Consider the following 20,565-nt stretch of genomic DNA (forward strand, 5'->3'; position numbering starts at 1 on the left):
GGTGAGAAATTCGCCCAGCGTAAATATCCACGAACACTTCTACACAAACAGAGAGCTAGGGTTGAATCTGTCGCTAGAGAACAGCTATTGACATTACAAAGCAAAAAAACATCCAACAGAGTAGCATTTGTTTCAACTTTCTGTGACATTAGCTACAGAATCTCTAATAGTATCCGTAAAGAATGGCATATCCTGGGTAATTTGTCGGGTGAGGTTCCTGAATTTAGCAATCCCCCTATGATGGCTTTTAGGCGTTAAAAAAATCTAAGGGATCAATTGGTACACGCAGATGTGGGGTCTTCTCAATTGAGCCGCCAATCAACTTTGGCCCCCAAAAAATTGGGATGCTTTCCATGTTTGAATTGCGTGAATTGCAATATCATGGTGAAGGGCAATATATTTAGACACACGACTAATGGCAAAATATTCGATATTAAACATTTTCTAACTTGTGCATCAACATTTGTTGTATATGTACTACAGTGTCCATGCAATCTGCTATATGTGGGTGAAACCACACAGGAATGCCGCTAACGTATTAATAAGCACAGATCCACTATCAAGACCAATAAACTGGAACTTCCAGTTCCAGCACATTTTTCTTCAGCGGGACACAAGGTGAGCAATCTGAGATTTTGGATCGTTGACCATGTGCCCATACATAGGAGGGGTGGCGATAGAATTGCTAAATTAAAATGTAAAGAACTTGAGTGGATTCATAAGTTGGATTCGCTTCATCCTAGGGGGTTGAATGTTGATTTTAAAGTTGGGGTGATTCTCAACTAAATGGTCACAGTGATTGTGTTCTCTCTTTGTTGTGCCACGCATGGTCTATGATTGTCGTCGACTATTGTACATGTATCTGTAAACACACTCAATATGACGATATTTCATTGCAATATAAAATAATAATTTTTTTATACATTTTCTATTTTTTGTCAATTTCAGATTCCTCCATTGGGCTGGACTCTTTCCTCTGGTTTCTGGAGTCCCTATAGAACTGTTTTGATTATCCATATATACGGCCATTTACATTTGAATATTTGGTCCGTCTTCTCTTTTTTTTAAAAAGTGGGCAGTATAATATGGTATTTTTTGTCATTTTTGATGGATGGCCATTAGAGCAGTGGTTTTACACTATGTTTAGGGGAGTATTCTCACGTTCATATCTATTAGGAAACATTTATTTACAATCGGAGGCGCTACATCTTCGATACTTAAACATTTAGATGGATATATACCTATCCAATACACATAAATAATATTATATGGCTACAGTATTAATTCTACACTAAATGTTTTCTGTTGATTAATTCCCCTGTCCAAATATCTTTGGACTATTGATCTGGGTTTATACCTATTTAATATTCATAACGAACACTATATGGCTATGGTATTAGCCCACACTAAGTGTTCCCTGCTGATATACTCCTCTGTTTATATATCGTTGGACCATGTATCCAATTGCATTAGCGTTCCTGTAGGAGAGATTCTCTTCCAGGGAGTGATATGGCCGCCACACAGTGGGATACGTACTGCGCATGCGCGAAATTAAGATGGTAAACTTTGGCCAAGATGGCCGCCGTGCTATCTAGTACGCATGCGCGGGAGTAGCTGCCCGCGATCTCACGGGATTTCGCCATCTACTGCAAGTAGTAATGGCAGCTTCATTACACAGGTGTGTAATACGTTTGTATACACACATGGACAGCTGAGTCCTAGAGGAACGAGCCCCTTTCCAGTTCTCTGCAATTGACAATTTTGATTGTTTTTATTACATACAACTGGGTGAGTCATTATGTCATTAACACTTTAGTGTACCTAGGACTGTCTTTTTTTCTGTACCAGTCCCTTACATATTACTTTGTATATGCACATGTGCACTGACATTCATATTTATCTTTTTACATTGTATATTGTTTTTGTGCAACCTACTTTATATTAGATTTTGTCTTAATCACTGTTTAAATTTAATTGGGCTTTGCACGCCTTTATATACTTATGACTTGAGGTGTGTTTTTATGCTTGAAAAAAGTCCATTTTGACTGAAACGTTGCATGGGTGAATAAATAGCTCTTGCTCTTTTTGGAAGTGCTGCCTCTGTCCATTCTTTGTCTGCTTGATATTCAGGACCGCGGACCAAGTCCAATTGAGGCGTGCACCCACTTGCAGTCCAGTGCTGTGGAATCTTTTTGTTTTGTTGTATCGGTTTCTGAACATCTAAAAGGCAGACGGGTAAGGTAAAACTTTAAGCTACTATAAGGTGAGGAATATGCCGCTTTTAGGGGCGTAACTTGGAAAGACTGGGCCCAATAGGAAACTTTTGACTGGGCCCCCCTCCCCCCACCATTGAACATTTGTCATCAGTTCTGTGTGCAATGTAAAAATACAGCTAGGCCGCCAAGTGTACTCCTATTAACCTTTTATTTACAGGGTTATGAAAATTCTTACACACAGCTCAGCACTGATATTTAAATATTTTTATCACTTAATTATGCTATTTCATAGTCATAATAGTTATTAAAAAAATGTATCTAAACTTAAAGTACCGAGACAGGAAGTGCCACACAGCCCCCGTTGTAGACAGGGCCACACACAGCCCACTTGTAAATAGGGCCACACACATCCCCCTTGTAGATAGGGCCACACACATCCCCCTTGTAGATAGGGACACACACAGTCCCCCTTGTAGATAGGGACACACACAGTCCCCCTTGTAGATAGGGCCACAACTTGCCCCCTTGTAGGTAATGCCACACACAGTCCCCTTAACCCCTTCCCGACATCCGCCGTATATATACGGCGCTGTCGGGAGGTGCTTCCCGCAAAGCGCCGTATATATACGGCGCAGTGATGGTGCGGGCTCAGGAGCAGAGCCGGCACCATCACCGCGGGGTGACAGCTGTATTATACAGCTGGCACCCTCCTGTAACTGCCAGGACCGGAGCTATTCTCCGATCCGGCAGATTAACCCCTCAGATGCTGCGCTCAATAGGTTTTCACCCGATCGGCAACCCAGTGATGCAATCGCTGGGTTGCTGTGGCAATCGGACGCCAGAAAATGGCGTCCGAGTCTGCCTTGTACGGGAGCCGATGAGGACCCGCCTGCGGCGTGTCCTCATAGGCTTGCTGTCAGTGAATAACTGACAGCGCTAATACACTGCACTACGTATGTAGTGCAGTGTATTAGAGTAGCGATCGGGGCATCAGGCCCTCATGTCCCCTAGTGGGACAAGTAAAAAATGTAAAGAAAAGTTAATAAAAATGTGGTAAAACAATAAAAACACACACATTTCAAATAAAAATAAAGCTAAACTGACTTTTTTCCCATAGTAAGTCTTTTATTATGGGAAAAACCGTAAAAATAAAAAAAACTATACATAATTGGTATCGCCGCGTCCGTAACGACCCAAACTACAAAACTATTATGTAATTTATCCCGCACGGTGAACGCGGTAAAAAAAAAACATGAAAAACAGCGCCAGAATCTTTGTTTTTAGGTCACGTCTCCTTCCAAAAAATGCTATAAAAAGTGATCAAAAAGTCACATTTACTCCAAAATAGTACTAATAAAAAATGACAATCCGTCCCGCAAAAAATAATCCCTGACACCGTTTCGTGCACGCAAAAATAAAAAAGTTCTCGGTCTTAGAATATGGCGACACAGAAAACAAATGATTTTATAAAAAAAGTGATTTTATTGTGCAAAAGCCGCAATACATAAAAAAAAATATATAAATTTGGTATCGCCGCGTACGTAACGACCCAAACTACAAAACAATTATGTAATTTATCCCGCATGGTGAACGCCGTAAAAAAAAAACATGAAAAACAACGCCAGAATCTTTGTTTTTAGGTCACATCTCCTTCCAAAAAATGCTATAAAAAGTGATCAAAAAGTCACATTTACTCCAAAATAGTACTAATAAAAACGACAATCCATCCCGCAAAAAATAATCCCTGACACCGCTTTGTGCACGCAAAAATAATAAAGTTATGGGTCTTAGAATGTCGACACAGAAAACAAATGATTTTATAAAAAAAGTGATTTTATTGTGCAAAAGCTGCAATACATAAAAAAAACTATATAAATTTGGTATCGCCGTAATCGTATCGACCCGCAGAATAAAGCTAACATGTAACTTAGGGCGCACTGTAGATGCCGATAAAAAAAACAATAAAAAACTATTCCAGAATTGCTTGTTTTTGGTAATTTCCTTTACCAAAAAATGAAATAAAAAGTGATCAAAAAGTCGTATGTGTTCTAAAATGATACCAATAAAATCTACAACCCGTCTCGCAAAAAACAAGCCCACACACCGCTCAATCAACTGAAAAACAAAAAAGTTACGGCACTAGTAATGCGGTGATGAAAAACATCTCAATGCGCAGGCCTGAGGGGAACATTCCTTCAGTTTCAGGGCCCCAGGATTTAGGAACTAGGAAAGGGAAGGGACATCCGCTGGAAGCGAGGGTGCCCGTATTATACCAGCGCAAAACTTTCCCAGTAATATTTCCCAAACTACGAAGGAGAAAAAGTCCCCAAAAGGTGCAGTGTAAAGAGTGTTACAAAAGGGGGATAAGAAAGAAAACCGTTTATCAGTGTGACACCGGCCTGCGCATAATGGATCGCTTCACAGCGTAACACACATCTATGGATAATTGTATTATTTACCCCATTATTATACCCTCTTATTATGCCCTGATATACTCCGCACAGATTACATATACCCCTGATATACTCCGCACAGATTACATATGCCACCACATTATAAACGGAAATACCAGCAAAACCCCAAACAGAACTATTACCAAGCAAAATCCATGCTCAAAATGGCGGTCTTTCCCTTCTTAGCCCTACAGTGTGCCCAAACAGCAATTTATGGCCACAAGTAAGGCATTACCATACACGGGAGAACCCGCTTAACAATTTATGGGGTAAGATTCTCTAGGGGCACAACATCTTGTGCGGTGAATGGGCAGATCAGTGGAGAAATTGCAATTTTCACTTTGCACAATCCACTGCGTATTCATTTCTGAAAAACACCTGTGGAGTCTAAATTCTCACTACATCCCTTGATAAATGCCTTTAGGGGTGTAGTTTCTAAAACGGGGTCACTTTTGTTTGGTACATCAGTGGTTTTGCAAATGCAACATGGCGTCCGCAAACCATTGCAGCAAAATCTACGCTCCGAAAGATAAATACCGCTCCTTTTCTTCTGAATGCTCCCATATATGTAAACAGCCGATTATAACCACATATGGGGCGTTACTGTACTCGGGAGAAATTACTTTACAAATGTTGGGGTGCTTTTTCTTCTCTATTCCTTGCAAAAATGAAAAATGTGCATCTAAAACGACATCTTGTTTGAAAAAAAAAATTATTTTTCATTTTCATGGCTTAATTCTAATTAATTCAGCAAAAAACCTTTGGGATCAAAATTTTCACTATACCCCTAGATGATTCCTCAGGGGTGCAGTTTCCCAAATGGAGTCACTTTTGGGGTGTTTCCACTGTACTAGTACTACAGGGGCTCAGCAAATATGACATGACACCCAGAAACCATTCCAAAATCCAAATGGTGCTCCTTCCATTCTGAGCCCTACCGTGTGTCCACATGTGGGGTATTGTTTTACTCGGGAGAAGTTGCTTTACAAATGTTGCGGTGCTTTTTCTCCTTCAGTCCTTGTGGAAATGAAAAAAAAATACCTAAACCTACATTTTCTTTGAAAAAATGTAGATTTTCATTTTTACGGCCTACTTACAATAAGTTCTGTAAAAAAACTGGCTGGTCAAAATGCTTGCTACACCCCTAGATAATTTCCTCATGGGGTGTAGTTTCCAAAATGGGGTCACTTGTTGGGGGTTTCCACTGTTTTGTCCCCTCAGGAGCTTTGCAAATGCGACATGGCCTCCGCAAACCATTCCTGCTAAATTTGAGTTCCAAAAGCCAAATGGCGCTCTTTCCCTTCTCAGCCTCGCCGTGTGTCCAAACAGCCGTTTATTACCACATGTGGGGTATTGTTTTACTCGGGAGAAATTGCTTTACAAATTTTATGGTGCTTTTTCTCCCTTAGTCCTTGTGGAAATGAAAAAAAATTAACTAAACCTACATTTTATTTGAAAAAATTTAGATTTTCATTTTCACAGCCTACTTGCAATAATTTCTTCAAAAAACCTGTGGGGTCAAAATGCTCACTATACCCCTAGATAATTTCCTCAAGGGGTATAGTTTCCAAAATGGGGTCACTTGTTGGGGGTTTCCACTGTTTTGTCCCCTCAGGGGCTTTGCAAATGTGACATGGCCTCCGCAAACCATTCCTGCTAAATTTGAGCTCCAAGAGCCAAATGGCGCTCTTTCCCTTCTAAGCCCTGCCGTGTGTCCAAACAGCCGTTTATTACCACATGTGGGGTATTGTTTTACTCGGGAGAAATTGCTCTACAAATGTTGTTGTGCTTTTTCTACTTTAGTTCTCTTGGAAATGAAAAAAAATTAGCTAAACCTACATTTTATTTGAAAAAATGTAGATTTTCATTTTCATGACCTAGTTCCAAAAATTTTTGCAAAAAAACTGGCCGGTCAAAATGCTTGCTACACCCCTAGATAAATTCCTCGAGGGGTATAGTTTCCAAAATGGGGTCACTTGTTAGGGGTTTCCACTGTTTTGTCACCTCAGGGGCTTTGCAAATGCGACATGGCCTCCGCAAACCATTCCTGCTAAATTTGAGCTCCAAGAGCCAAATGGCGCACTTTCCATTCTAAGCCCTGCTGTGTGTCCAAACAATCGTTTATTACCACATGTGGGGTACTGTTTTACTCGGGAGAAATTGCTCTACAAATGTTGTGGTGCTTTTTCTACTTTAGTTCTTTTGGAAATGAAAAAAAATTAGCTAAACCTACATTTTATTTGAAAAAATGTAGATTTTCATTTTCATGGCCTAGTTCCAAAAATTTTTGCAAAAAAACTGGCTGTTCAAAATGCTCACTATACCCCTAGATAAATTCCTCGAGGGGTGTAGTTTCCAAAATGGAGTCACTTTTGGGGGGTTTCCACTGTTTTAGTTCCACTAGACCTGTTCAAAGCGGATATGGAGCCTAAAATATATTCTAATAAAAAGGAGGCCCAAAATCCACTAGGTGTTCCTTTGCTTCTGAGGCCGGTGCTTCAGTCCATTAGCGCACTAGGGCCATATGTGGGATATTTCCTAAAACTGCAGAACCTGGGCAATAAATATTGAGTTGCATTTCTCTGGTAAAACATTCCGTGGTACAAAAAAAATGGATTCAAAATGAATTTCTGGAAAAAAATAATGAACTTTGTAAATTTCACCTCTACTTTGCCTTAATTCCTGCGCAACGTCTAAAGGGTTAAGAAACTTTCTAAATGCTGTTTTGAATACTTTGATGGGTGCAGTTTTTAAAATGGGGTGACTTATTGGGGGTTTCTAAAATCTAAGGACCTTAAAGCCACTTCACAACTAAACTGGTCGCTGTAAAAATAGCATTTTGACATTTTCTTGAAAATGTGAGAAATTGCTGCTAAAGTTCTAAGCCTTGTAACGTCCTAGAAAAATAAAATGATGATCAAAATACGATGCCAATATAAAGTAGACATATGGGGGATGTTAGTTAGCAACATTTTTGTGTGGTATAACTGCCTGTCTTACAAGCAGATACATTTAAATTGAGAAAAATGCTAATTTTTGCAATTTTTCGCTACATTTTGGTGTTTTTCACAATTAAATACTGAATGTATCGGGCAAATTTTGCCAGTAACATAAAGTCCAATGTGTCACGAGAAAACAATCTCAGAATCGCTTGGATAGGTAAAAGCATTCCGGAGTTATTACCACATAAAGTGAAACATGTCAGATTTGAAAAATGAGGCTCTGTCAGGAAGGTCAAAAGTGGCCAAAGAGGGAAGGGGTTAAATATAGTGCCACACACAGTCCCCTTGTAGATAGTGCCACACACAGTCCCCTTGTAGATAGTGCCACACAGTCCCCTTGTAGATAGTGCCACACACACTCCACTTGTAGATAGTGCGACATACCCCCTTGTAGATAGCGACCACATAATCCCCTTGTAGAGTGCCACATACTCCCCTTGTAGATAGTGCCACATAACCCCCTTGTAGATAGTGTCCCACCAAACAACATAAAAAATTAATTGTACTCACCTAGCCCCGTTCCCGTGACAAACGGAGCTTCTCCACAGCCTCCTCACCAGCCTGGAATACAGAGACGGGACCCTTGCGTAGGCCAGTATTATCCAGTGACGTCATTGCGCTGGTCTGCGCAGGGATCCTGTCCCCGCGCCTTATAGGCTGCAGGTCTAACATGGCCTGTAGCCTAGTATTCAATTATATCTGTGTCCTAAAGACATAGATACAATTGAATGTGGCAGTCGCCCGGTGATAGGGAAAAATTAAGCAATTAAAATTTTTGCTAATGTATCATTATGAAGAATGGTCAACGTATCTTATTGGAAAACCCTAACTAATAATTTACTGATTCTATTGTGTCAGTTAACAGACAGGGAGTGACAGGAATTCCATCTGTTAAACTAACCACTTTGTATATAATAAATAAAGCTTATCTTTACCACATTATGTTATGTAGACATGTACCATTGTATCATGATAAATTAACCTTAGGCTTCGTTCACATCTGCGCTAGGGCTCAGTTCCGACCGAGCTTTCCGTCAGAACGGAGCCCTGACAGACACAAACGGAAACCATAGGTTTCCGTCACCATTAATTTTAATGGTGACGGATCTGGTGCCAATAGTTTCCGTTTGTCTCAGTTGTGCAAGGGTCCCGTCCTTTTGACGGAATAAATAGCGCAGTCAACTACGTATTGATTCCGTCAAAACGTGATCAAAACGGATGGAAAACGTTAAACTATGTTTTTCGTTTGTGTCTGTCAGGGCTCCGTTCCGACGGAAAGCTCAGACGGAACGGAGCCCTAGCGCAGATGTGAACGAAGCCTTATATTGACCAAATTGTTTATGATAAAATAATCTTATCTTGACCACGCTGTGTAAAAAACATAGGAAACTAAGGGCCAGGGAACACCATCCAGGCATTTGTGGGTAGACTATAATAAACTAAAAAATACTACTCGCTTCCTTTTGTATTTTAAATACAGTGATTGATATTTCAAAATTTGGGTCATGAAACAGATGCCTAGAACGTTACATACCTTGTTTTTCAAATTCTTCAAATAAATTCAGGCTTGTGATACTTGGGCCTGTATATATTATGTAATTTTTTCCATATGAATTCTGACACAAGTTCTTAGCTACTATGCTGTGCAGTTGTGGCTTGTTTTTCAGAGTGTCAAGACCATCTGTACCACTTCCTTCCTTTAAATGAACAAAGAGCTTTAAAAAGAAACAAAAAAGAAATAAATTATAATGCATCTATAGATAAAAAAAATAATTTATTTATGAGTAAATAAAATGAATCAAGATATATACGATCTTTTAAAGTAATATCATATTTCCTCAGAGCACCGGCACTCATGAAACATAATTGGGACACAATAGGAAAAAACAGCTGACCATACATTAATGTTAGCAGGATACACCAATAATTAATGTTTATGGGGGTATCTGGACTGACCTCTGACGTCTGCCATTGTGTGAAACAAATCGGGCATGTTGATACTTTGTTCCCCTAGGAGATAAACACTAACAGAGGTATCTGACAGCAACGTATCCCCCTCTTCCAAGGATGTATGTTTATAAGGGAGTAGAGTGTCAGATATCTCATGTTTATGGCCAGCTTAAAGCGTACCTCCAATTATACTGACATTATTTAGAAAAACTATGATGGTGCAGGAGTGTACACAATAATCGCTTTTCTAATACACTTGTATTACCATAGTTCCTTGTTATTACAGCACGCACTGGCTGTAGTCTGTGCTGCTGGCGGCTTATAACTCTGCCTTTGGGAGATCAAGTGTCCTGCTCGTCTTCATGGCTCCCGTATCCAGAAAGGTCGGACGCCCGCCAACGCTGTAGAATGTAATGTGATCATACAGTGCTAGCAGCCGTTCTGGAGACAGGAGCTGAAACTAGAAGGACGCACTCTCACATACCGCAGAGTTATGAGCTGCCACCGGAACACAGATAGTCCGTGCTGTAGTTAGTAGCAAAAATGGTAGTACATGGGATTTTAAAAAAAAAACTATTATTGTGCACATTCCTGCACTACTGGACATTTTTGGTTCTCCAACCTCTGCACTTTGCATCTTAAACAATGCAAACCTATATTGAAGCAGATGTGGCATCACACACAACGTAATGAAAAAGTATAATTTTCTTATTATTGTTCATCGATTTATCACACAGTTGTTAACCAGACTCAGAACAGTCAAACAAATTGCAACAGCCCAACATAAAAATATATACATACAGTAAAATGTAGGGACAAGTGTCTTCTGTAATTTAAACATAGAGCAAATAGTGAAAGCATACGTCAGAAAAGTATATACCAATAGTATGTAGGTTACTCTCCTATAGATAAGAAGCTGACATAATATGTAAATAATTGCTTACCCAAAAATAGATAAATGTTGACTCACTGGTGCTCTCCCTAAAACATTATAAAGTATGTAAAGCATAAAACCATCATAGGATCAAAGATATAGGTATAGTTCGCTCCATGTAATAAACATCTATATACCATACAGATCGCATACTGTAGCCATTTTAATTTTCACAGCCTACTTTAAATAATTTCTGCAAAAAACCTGTGGGGTGAAAATGCTCACTATACCCCTATATAATTTCCTTCAGGGGTGTAGTTTCAAACGTGGGGTCACTTGTGGGGGGTTTCCAGTACTTTGGCTCCTCAGGGGCTTTGCAAATGCGATATGGTCTCCACAAACCATTCCAGCAAAATTTGAGCTCCAAAAGCCAAATGGAGCTCCTTCCATTCTGTGCCCTGCCGTGTGTCTAAACAGCCGTTTATGACGACATATGGTATATTGCTGTACTCAGGAGAAATTGTTTTACAAATGTAGGAGGTGCATTTTATCCTTTAGTCCTTGTGGAAATGAAAAAAGTCTACGTTTTATTGTAAAAAATGAATTTTTAATTTTCACAGCCCAATTCGAATAAAATCTATGAAACACTTGTGGGGTCAAAATGCTCACTACACAGCTAGATAAATTCCTTGTGGGGTGTAGTTTCCAAAATGGGGTATTTTTGTGGTGTTTCCTTTGTTTTGGCATCACAAGAGCTCTTCAAACTGGACATGGTGCCTAAAATATAATCTAATAAAAAGAAGGCCCTAAAATCCACTAGGTGCTCCTTTGCTTCTGAGGCCTGTGCTTCAATCCATTAGCACACTAGTGCCACATGTGAGATATTTATAAAAATATGAATCTGGGTAATAAATTGCCAATGCACTGGCCAGGGATTACGCTCCTAGAGGGATCCCCTGATGTCCCTGTCCTTATATGGCCCTATACACTGGCGCCATCTACAGGGGGGGGCATGGGTGGCACTAACTTCCGCTCCTGCTCCACAGCCAGAGCGTCAGCAATGTTCTGGCTGGGGTTTCCCACACCAGGTACTGCCGGAAGGTGGATGCATCAGCACCTGGCTAACAGTGAATTAAGATAGGATACGGCACCAGACTTCCCTGGGAGCCGGACCCAAAAATGCTGAAGGTAACATTTTTGGATCCGGCTCCTGCACACGTCCAGCGTCATACGGCACCACAACTTATGTCCCATGTGCCAGAACAGATCCCATAGAAAGCTATGGGATTCGTTCTAGCATCAGTTTCCCCTGGCTTTTCTGCAACACACCAGAGGGAAACTGAAAGGGACAACTGACATATGTGAACAGCCCCTAATTCCAATGATTTCCTTAACTCTCCAGTACATATATACTATCCAACTAAATCGTTGCAATCTTCACCAGGAGCCTCCAAGCTAGGGAGTCCTGCCGATTAATAATAAATAGCATTTTGGCAGCTAACAAGTAACCTTTAAACCATGGGAGAGCCAATCCTCCTTCCGGTACCGCTTTCCATAAATATTTTTGTTTAATTCTGACCCGTTTTCAACCCCAGATAAGATCATTCAGGATAACTTCAATTAATTTAAATATTTGGCATCAATCCAGATTGGACATGCAATCAGAACATACAGTAATTGTGGAAGTAACACAATTTTAATAAGTGCAATTCTGTCTGATATTGACAGTGGAAGATTAAGCCATACATGTATTTTCCCCCCTATTTTAGTTATTAATGGGATAATATTTAAGGCTATATAGTTCTCTATTCTCCCATCAATTTTAATTCCCAAATACTCTAAACTCTTGCAACAATAGTCGGAGGACCTCGTCCCCATATATCCTATAAATTTTAAAGGGCATACCATCAGCCCCAGGGCAGAATTGCTTAAAAAGGACTGTAGCACTTCTCTAAGGTCCATAACTGTGATGGGCGCTTATAAGAGATCCCTGCCGTCTTCACTAAGGGATGGAAAACCTATCTGGTCAATATACTGATCGAGCGCAAAGAGATCATATATCCCAGAGGCTGATTCATACAATTTCTTAAAATTATCAAAAAATTCCCCCCCCCTAATATTTTCCTTTTTATCTAGCAACTCCTCCATTTTATTTCTAACACTAGCAATATTATTTTGGGGTCTTTGACTACCAATAATTTATTTTAATAGTTTACCTGGTGTACCTGCCTCACTAAAATAGTTTTAGCCAGCAAAAAATATCCTATTTTATGTTCATTTTGCCAGAAATTGCTCCTGTTCTTTCTGACTCTGCTTCAGTTTCTCCCACCTCACTTCCGTTTGTTCCTTAACCCCTTCCCTCCTCAGCCAGTTTTTGGATTTTCACTTTTGTTGTTTCCTCCCCACCTTCCAAAAGCTATATATTTATTTTTTTTTCCGTCGATATAGCCATATGAGGGCTTGTTTTTTGCGGGACAAGTTGTAGTTTTTCATGGCACCATTTATTGTACCGCATAATGTACTGGGAAGCTGAAAAAAAAATATTTGTTGGGTGAAATGGGCAAAAAAACAGCGATTACGGCATATTTTTGGGGGGTTAGTTTTTACGGCGTCCATCAGGCCGTAAAAACAACATATTCACCTTATTCTAGAGCTTGATACAATTATGGCGATACCAAATTTACATATATATATATATATATATTTTATTTTTTTACAGCATTCACTGAGCTGGTTAAACAACACTATATTGTGATAGTTCTGACTTTTACGGACGCGGTGATACCGGTTATGTTAACTTTTAGTTTTTTAACATTGATTTAGGGAAAAAAAACGTGAAAAGCGTTTATTTTTTTAACTTTTAATACTTTTTTTTTTTTGGAACATAAGAAAAAACAACTTTGTCTAACTGTTCTTTACTTTTTTTTAATTAGTCTCCGTAGGGGACTTGAAGCAGCGATCATTGGATCGCTTGCATGATATATTGCAGTAGATCGTGATTTTGACAGTCTTCTTTAAAGCCCTGCCGGCTGGGGGCCTTTATTAGGCTCCCATGTTGCCATAACAACCATTGTAAACGACCGATCGTGCTGGGGGGTGCGATGGCGTGTTTGAGGGGGCGCTCACCGTCGCAGCATTTAAGGTGTTAAACAGGTGGAATCAAAGTGATCTTTGATTCCGCTTGTTGCAGTGATGTGTCGGCTGTATTACACAGCCGTCACCCGCTGCGTATGGAGCGCGCTCAGCCTGTGAGCGCGCTCTATACTTCTCCTTAACCCTTATCACGTACAGTTACATGATAATGCGTTAAGGGGTTAAGGAATTTCTTTTCGGCTTGCAACTGCTTTTGTAGAATAATTTATTTTCCAGTAAATCCCTTCCTACGAAGGCCAATCTCTTTAACCAGGATCCCTCTCATAAAAGCCTTAAAGAAATCCCACACAAAATGACTATGGGTAGAGTTAAAATTAATCTTCCAAAATGCAGATAATTTCTTACACATTTCTCATGATAATGCAAAATATTCAGCCAGTGTGGGTTCAACCTGAAAAGGGGATTTCTAAGGTGCGTTCTTTTACCTAAATTTACCTCAACTAACATAATGGAGTGATCTGATCATTGGGCTCAGGTCTATCCTAGATATAATTCGATGTGTTCTACTAAAGAAGGAAAAGACTAGTTTCTCTCCATACATCATTCTCCAAACATCCACAAAACTGGTTTCTAGACAAAACTTTGCAAGTGGAGAGGAACCTATTTCCCTCACAGTCTCCTTCTTTACTATTCTGACTCTATCCATGTTCCTTGACGGTGCAGATGAAATCTCCCTGCACTAATATGGGGCAGGAGTCTTTTGGTTCCATATATTTTAACAAGCAGTTTAATACCCCTATAGAGAATGTCACGTCCACTGGGAAAGTGGACCCACTGGACCGCCGTAACGAAGCAGCTACTGGCCAGAAAAGTATAGAACAGTGTAATAGGGCTGGGGTAATAGTGGGATACACCTACTCGTGCCACCCACCATTACTACCTCCTTTATAATCAGGGTCACTAGGGTTATGCCTAGTTCCCCTACCTTTTTCTTTAAACTAACGTTAGTCTACCTGCTTTGCTACTAAGTAAGCGTATAAGACCGTATAGTAAATAAAGATAATATTTATTACCAACAATAATCACACTTACTATACTGTGATCAGTTACTGTGTACTGTGTTTGGTGTATTTTATATGTATCAGTATACCCCAATACATATAACACATTAATATATATTGAGTATACTCACACTATACGTAGTACAGTATAAACACGGTAACATCCTACTTTATACCACTACCCACTTACCTATTACCTAAACATACAGTGCATTCGCTCATGCTTGCTTCTGTGAGAACCCCCCCCCCCCCGGCTCTAACTAAAATACATAGAAGTTACGTTATAATACAATACACATGCTCACTGTTTCTGTCCCACTTCCTCCTAGCAATAACTGTCCCTGTGCACTAAAGGGTTAACACAGGATAAGGAGGATAAAGGGTTAACAAGGGGAATGGTTTGCTGTGTACCAGGGGACAGCAGGTAAATAGCGGGAAAGGGTTAAACAGGTACCAGGGGTTGTACAGGTACCAGGGGATATGCAGGTCAGGCAGGTGGGAAAGGGTTGACCAGGGAAGTGTTGTGTTAGGGGGGAGAAGTAAGGGTTAAGTGTGTAGGCGGACAGGGTTACGTGTAGCTGTTGATACACGTGGATACTTATCGGTCCATGTGGTCCAAAGTTGGTGAGTTGGTGTATCTTGAGGGAGGCAGGAACAAGTGGCAAGAGAGAGAAGTGTGGGACAGTTTGTCCTTTAAAACTCCTCGTGCACTTCTGTATGACATCACATGCATGGGTTTATGGCTCCCCCATGGAATCTCATTACCTGGCGAGGGGGCAAGCAGTGGGAATCTTTTGCTCCCCACCCAGAATCTCGAGGGGGAAGGGAAGTTAATCAGTGGGGATGTCCTGTGGTACACGAGTGCATCACAAGATACATCCCCTGCAGAGTAAAGAGACAGTAGATCAAAGGCAGTATCTCCTGTCTCACTCTCTGCTAATCAAATCAGAACAATGACTAATTGTCATTGTCTTCTTTTGAGGAGATTGCTATGACCAGGTCTATGAATCTATTATATATATATATATATATATATATATACACATACATACACACTACACATAACCCCCCTCCATCTCCATTGAATGGGGACACTTCCCTTTACAGACAGTCACCTGTCAATGGTACCTTGATGACAGGCTGGTATCGGATTACTGCAGGATTATTGGAAGCAGAACTGGACACAGAAACTGGACTCGGATACTGGACACTGGACTCGGATACTGGACACTGGACTCAGGACACCGGACTGGAAACAGATACTATATAGTCATGGTCACAGATTTCAGGGAACTAGACATGGAACCTTCGCAGACTAACTATGGTTTCGAACTAACATTGCTCAGGCACTGAGGAAGAGGGCAGAGTTCGCTAAAAAAGTCCAGGGTGTACTGGGCTAGACGGTCGGGGGATGAGAGACTAGAGTGCGCCTGAGTCCCTAGGCAGAGAGACACCGGCGCTGAGGACAGGTAAGCTGGCGGGTGAGTGAGACTCGCGGCCGCCAGTGCTACAGAGAATGGGGGTTGGATATATACAAAGCAAGGATGCATAATACCTCATCCAGCCTACTGCATAGAAACACATATTGCCCTTCCTTATCTACTTCAGAGTCTATGATGTCCAATTTCATCTTCCTATGAACATATACAGAATGCAATTCCTCCTCTGCCCATTTGCTTCTGGCATAACTAATATTTCCTTCTGAGAAATGTGTCTCAATCAAGCAAACTATGACTGGGAGGTGTCTATTCATAACATCAAAAGCAGTATATCTTTTCATGTGCTCCCCCTCCCCCAGCCCTCTTACATTCCATGTAACAATTTTTGTAACCATCTAAAGCTTAAAGAGGCTCTGTCACCACATTATAAGTGCCCTATCTTCTACATAATGTGATCGGTGCTGTAATGTACATTACAGCAGTGGTTTTTATTTAGAAAAACTATAAATTTTGACCTATTTTAGATGTATGCTAATGACTTTCTTAATAGACAACTAGGTGTGTTTTTAATTTTTGACCAAGTGGGCGTTGTAAAGAAGTGTATGATGCTGACCAATCAGCATCATAAACTTCTCTCCATTCATGTAATCAGCACATAGTGATCCTGCGTTGTTCACTATGTGCTGTCACATACTCGCACATTAACGTTACTGAAGCGTCTTGACGGTGAATGTACATCACCTCCAGCCAGGACGGGATGTCTATTCACAATACCGACACTTTGGTAACGTTTGTGTGGGACTTATAGCACAGCAAGCGTGATCTCGCTGTAAACTGTCATTTACAGCGTGATCTTGCGAGATTAAATAATTGATCTCGCCTCTTTAAATAAGTACAGACTGAAGGTCATATTACAGATATTGCATTCATCAAGTGGGATGAGCAACTTAGAGACATGTTATATTGCAGAGACCTACCCCATAACTTTATCATTTGAAGATCTTTACCCCACCCTGATCCCCAAAAACCCCAACCTTCTCCTCCCCCTTCATGACCTGTTAGACTAAACCACAGATCACAAATCTCTAGGCCACCAGCTCCTCTCCCCATTCTGGCCCCTCGTTCCCTGGCCCATTTCCACAGGACTGATAAGAGAAAAGAGAGAAAACAAGTGGAAAAAAATAAATTAAAAAAAACCCCACAAAAGATACTGTCGCCATTGTAAATGACACGACCAGTCTCTGGCCTCTTCCGGAGAGGCAAAAATTCTCGCTTGCCCATGATAGGCCAGCCGCAGCTTGACGGGAAATAATAATAAATAGGAGATTTGTAGTTCGGCTAGCCTTTTTTTTTTTTTTTTTCTTCATAATCTGAATTTTTTATTAAGAATTTCAACAAGTACAGAGCAAACAAACTCAAGAAAAACATTTCAGTATACATACATGTTATTTTGCATTATCTATATTTCTCTCAGGTAAGATGTTAACATGTTTCCACATATTACCCACACACCTTACCCCCAAATTCACTTCTCAGAATATAGGCATTATCTCTATTTGATAAGGTTTCTTTATAAAAATATAATTAAAGCTTTGTGTAAGGTGTGTGTTATCCTTCCATTCCCACTAAAGGAGGGAGGAAGGAGAAAGGGAAGAAGAGAGATAGGGAAAGAACCCGGAAATAGAAAGAAAAGGTTCCCTTCTCCCAGACAGGAGCCCCCAATTTAGCAGACTGCTTCTGGCCGACCCCTCTATGGGGGGGTTCCGCCTAGCCATTTAGCAACGTGTGGACCAGATTTGAAGGATGACCATGTACTCCACAGAGAAAGAACCGCACCAATGCGATCACTGTCCTCTGCAACCAGAGATTCCATTCGATATAAAGAGTCCATCTCCACTACCCATTCCACAACTGAGGGCGGCACAGTGGACTTCCAATGTCTAGGAATAACTGTTTGTGCCGCAGTCAAGAAATGCCTTAGCAGCCCCTTTCTAATACTCGGCAGAGGGCCCGGAATTAGAGATAGCAAAGCAATTTGAGGAGTGGGTACCAGCTGTGTACCTTCCACTTCTGTATAGATTTCAAAAATCGCTTTCCAGAAGGTCTGCAAAACGTGACATGACCACCAGATGTGCAACATTGTTCCGGTCTCGGTCCCGCATCGCCAACACAAATCTGACACCTCAGGGTACATTCTGTTCAGATTCTGTGGGCAACGGTACCATCTAGTCAGGATTTTGACGTTTTTTTCCTGTGCCTGACATGCTACCGGCATTTTGTGAGACAGAAAAAATATTCGATCCCACTCAGCCTGTGACAGGACTACTCCTAGTTCTCGCTCCCATGTGCTGACGTATGCAGGAGGCTGGTCATCACCGGCCTCTAAAAGTAAGGTATACAGGTTAGATATCACCCGATCCGGAGGCTCAGTTTGAAGCAACAACGACTCAAACGCAGTGCTAGTGCCGATATGTATCCCACCCGGTAGCGCCGAGCGTAAAAAGGTGGACAATTGGGCATGCTCCATCCAGGAAAGCTTCCTCCCCGGGCAAGTTCCTCGCAACTCGGACCAAGAAGGGAGCCTCCCCCCCTCCGACATTACCTGACATAATCTCGTGTTTTCAGAAGAGGACCAAATCATAAACTCTTTCTTATTGACGGCTGGTAAAAATTCTGGGTTATCAAACAGCGGGCTAAGGAGTCCGGGTCTATGTGAAAGGCCCTTTCTAACCATCAGTCTGTCCCATAGAGTGAGGCAGTGCTGGGTCAGCAAGGGCAGGGTCGCAAGTGCCGGCCTATAATCAGGAAGAATCCATGGCAGTGATCTAAGTGAGAGCGCGACTATAGATTGCTCAATCCCTACCCATTGTTTCTTGGGTCCATTATGGAACCAGTCCACCACTCTTGCGAGTACTGCGGCCTGATGGTAAGTGACCAAGTCCGGGAGTCCCGCTCCCCCCTTCAGTTTTGGACGGGATAGTGACTTCATATTAAGGCGTGGCCTCAATGTGCCCCACACAAATTTCCGAAAAGCTTTCTTCAATGCCTTAAAAAATGTTCCGGGGACTAATACTGGGAGAGCCTGAAACAGATATAAAAACCGAGGGAGGATGTCCATTTTGATTGCATTGATGCGGCCAAACCATGAGAGCTGCGCTCGATCATATGAAAGTAGATTTTTGAGAGTGGCTTGTAGTAACGGCTGATAATTGAGAGTAAAAAGATCCACCAGATCCCTGGGAATCTGAACTCCCAAATATTTGATTGACCTCGCCTGCCATTTAAAATTAAAGGATGACTTTAAAAGCTCCAGTGTCTCAGCAGATAAGGAGATGTTGAGTGCTTCAGTTTTCGTATAGTTTACTTTAAAGTTGCTGACCTGGCCAAATACTTCGAATTCTCTAATGAGTACTGGTAGGGAGATCACCGGGTTTGTCACGAAGAGCAAGAGATCATCCGCATATAGGGCCAATTTATGACAATCTCTACCTATTTCTATCCGTTATATCTGGGGAATTACGTATAGCCACCGCTAAGTGCTCCATCGTGATGACATAAAGCAATGGTGACAAGGGGCATCCCTGTCTAGTGCCGTTAGCAATCGAGAATGTTGTGGAAAGTATTCCGTTTGCCCTAACCCTTGCAGTAGGTGTCTGGTATAGAGACAGTATCTTATCTAGCATAATGGGGCCGATCCCAACCTGGGTCAACGCCGACTTCAGGAACCCCCAGTGTACCCGATCGACGGCTTTTTCCGCGTCAACCGATATGAAACATGTGGGTAAGGACTTTTTCTGGACGTAGGAGATTAAGAGAGTAGTTTTATTGGTGTTATCCCTAGCCTCTCTATGTCGAACAAATCCCGCCTGATCTCCATGAATACAACGTGGTAGGAGTGGGGCTAGTCTATTAGCAATAGCCTTAGAATAATGTTTTACATCTACATTTATCAGGGAGATTGGACGGTAGTTAGAACATGCCGAGGGATCTTTCCCTGGTTTGGGGATCACAGTGATGGTTGCCGCCAACGTTTGCGGAGTGAATGGCACGGAGGTTGTAACTGCATTATATACCTTAGTCATATAGGGGAGAAGTTTATTAACAAAGGTTTTGTAAAAGGATGCCGGGAATCCATCCGGACCCGGACTTTTACCCGCTGGAGCTGACTTTATGATTGCCTGTATTTCAGATTCCGAGAAGGCCTCCCCTAGTGAGGCCGTCTCGGTCTCCTCCAAAGTCGGCAGCGCCGTCTGTTCAATATAGGAATCAATCCTCTGTTGAAGGGCACTTGGAGACATGTCCGCCAAAGGCCCCCTGAGGTTGTATAGGGCCTGATAGTAGTCCTTAAATGTATTAACAATGTCTTCTGGCTTATGTTTGACCTCACCCTGTGTTGTTTTAATCGCCGGTATAAAGGATTGAGGGGCCCGTGGGTGTAATGAATTAGCTAATGCCCTCCCGCATTTGTTAGAATGTT

The 20,565-nt window shown here is 41.4% G+C and overlaps 1 protein-coding gene across 1 annotated transcript in view; it reads right to left on the reverse strand.

The window, feature by feature from the left end:
* The window catches only part of PGBD5 (piggyBac transposable element derived 5), a 202,604-nt gene that overhangs the window by 50,380 nt on the left and 131,659 nt on the right, over positions 1-20,565 (reverse strand). The window contains exon 4 of the mRNA XM_075862644.1: positions 9,206-9,386. Coding sequence (XP_075718759.1) covers positions 9,206-9,386 — 181 coding nt within the window. The remainder of the gene's footprint in view (positions 1-9,205; positions 9,387-20,565) is intronic.

Source organism: Rhinoderma darwinii, chromosome 4, assembly GCF_050947455.1.
Source record: "Rhinoderma darwinii isolate aRhiDar2 chromosome 4, aRhiDar2.hap1, whole genome shotgun sequence".
Taxonomy (NCBI): domain Eukaryota; kingdom Metazoa; phylum Chordata; class Amphibia; order Anura; family Rhinodermatidae; genus Rhinoderma; species Rhinoderma darwinii.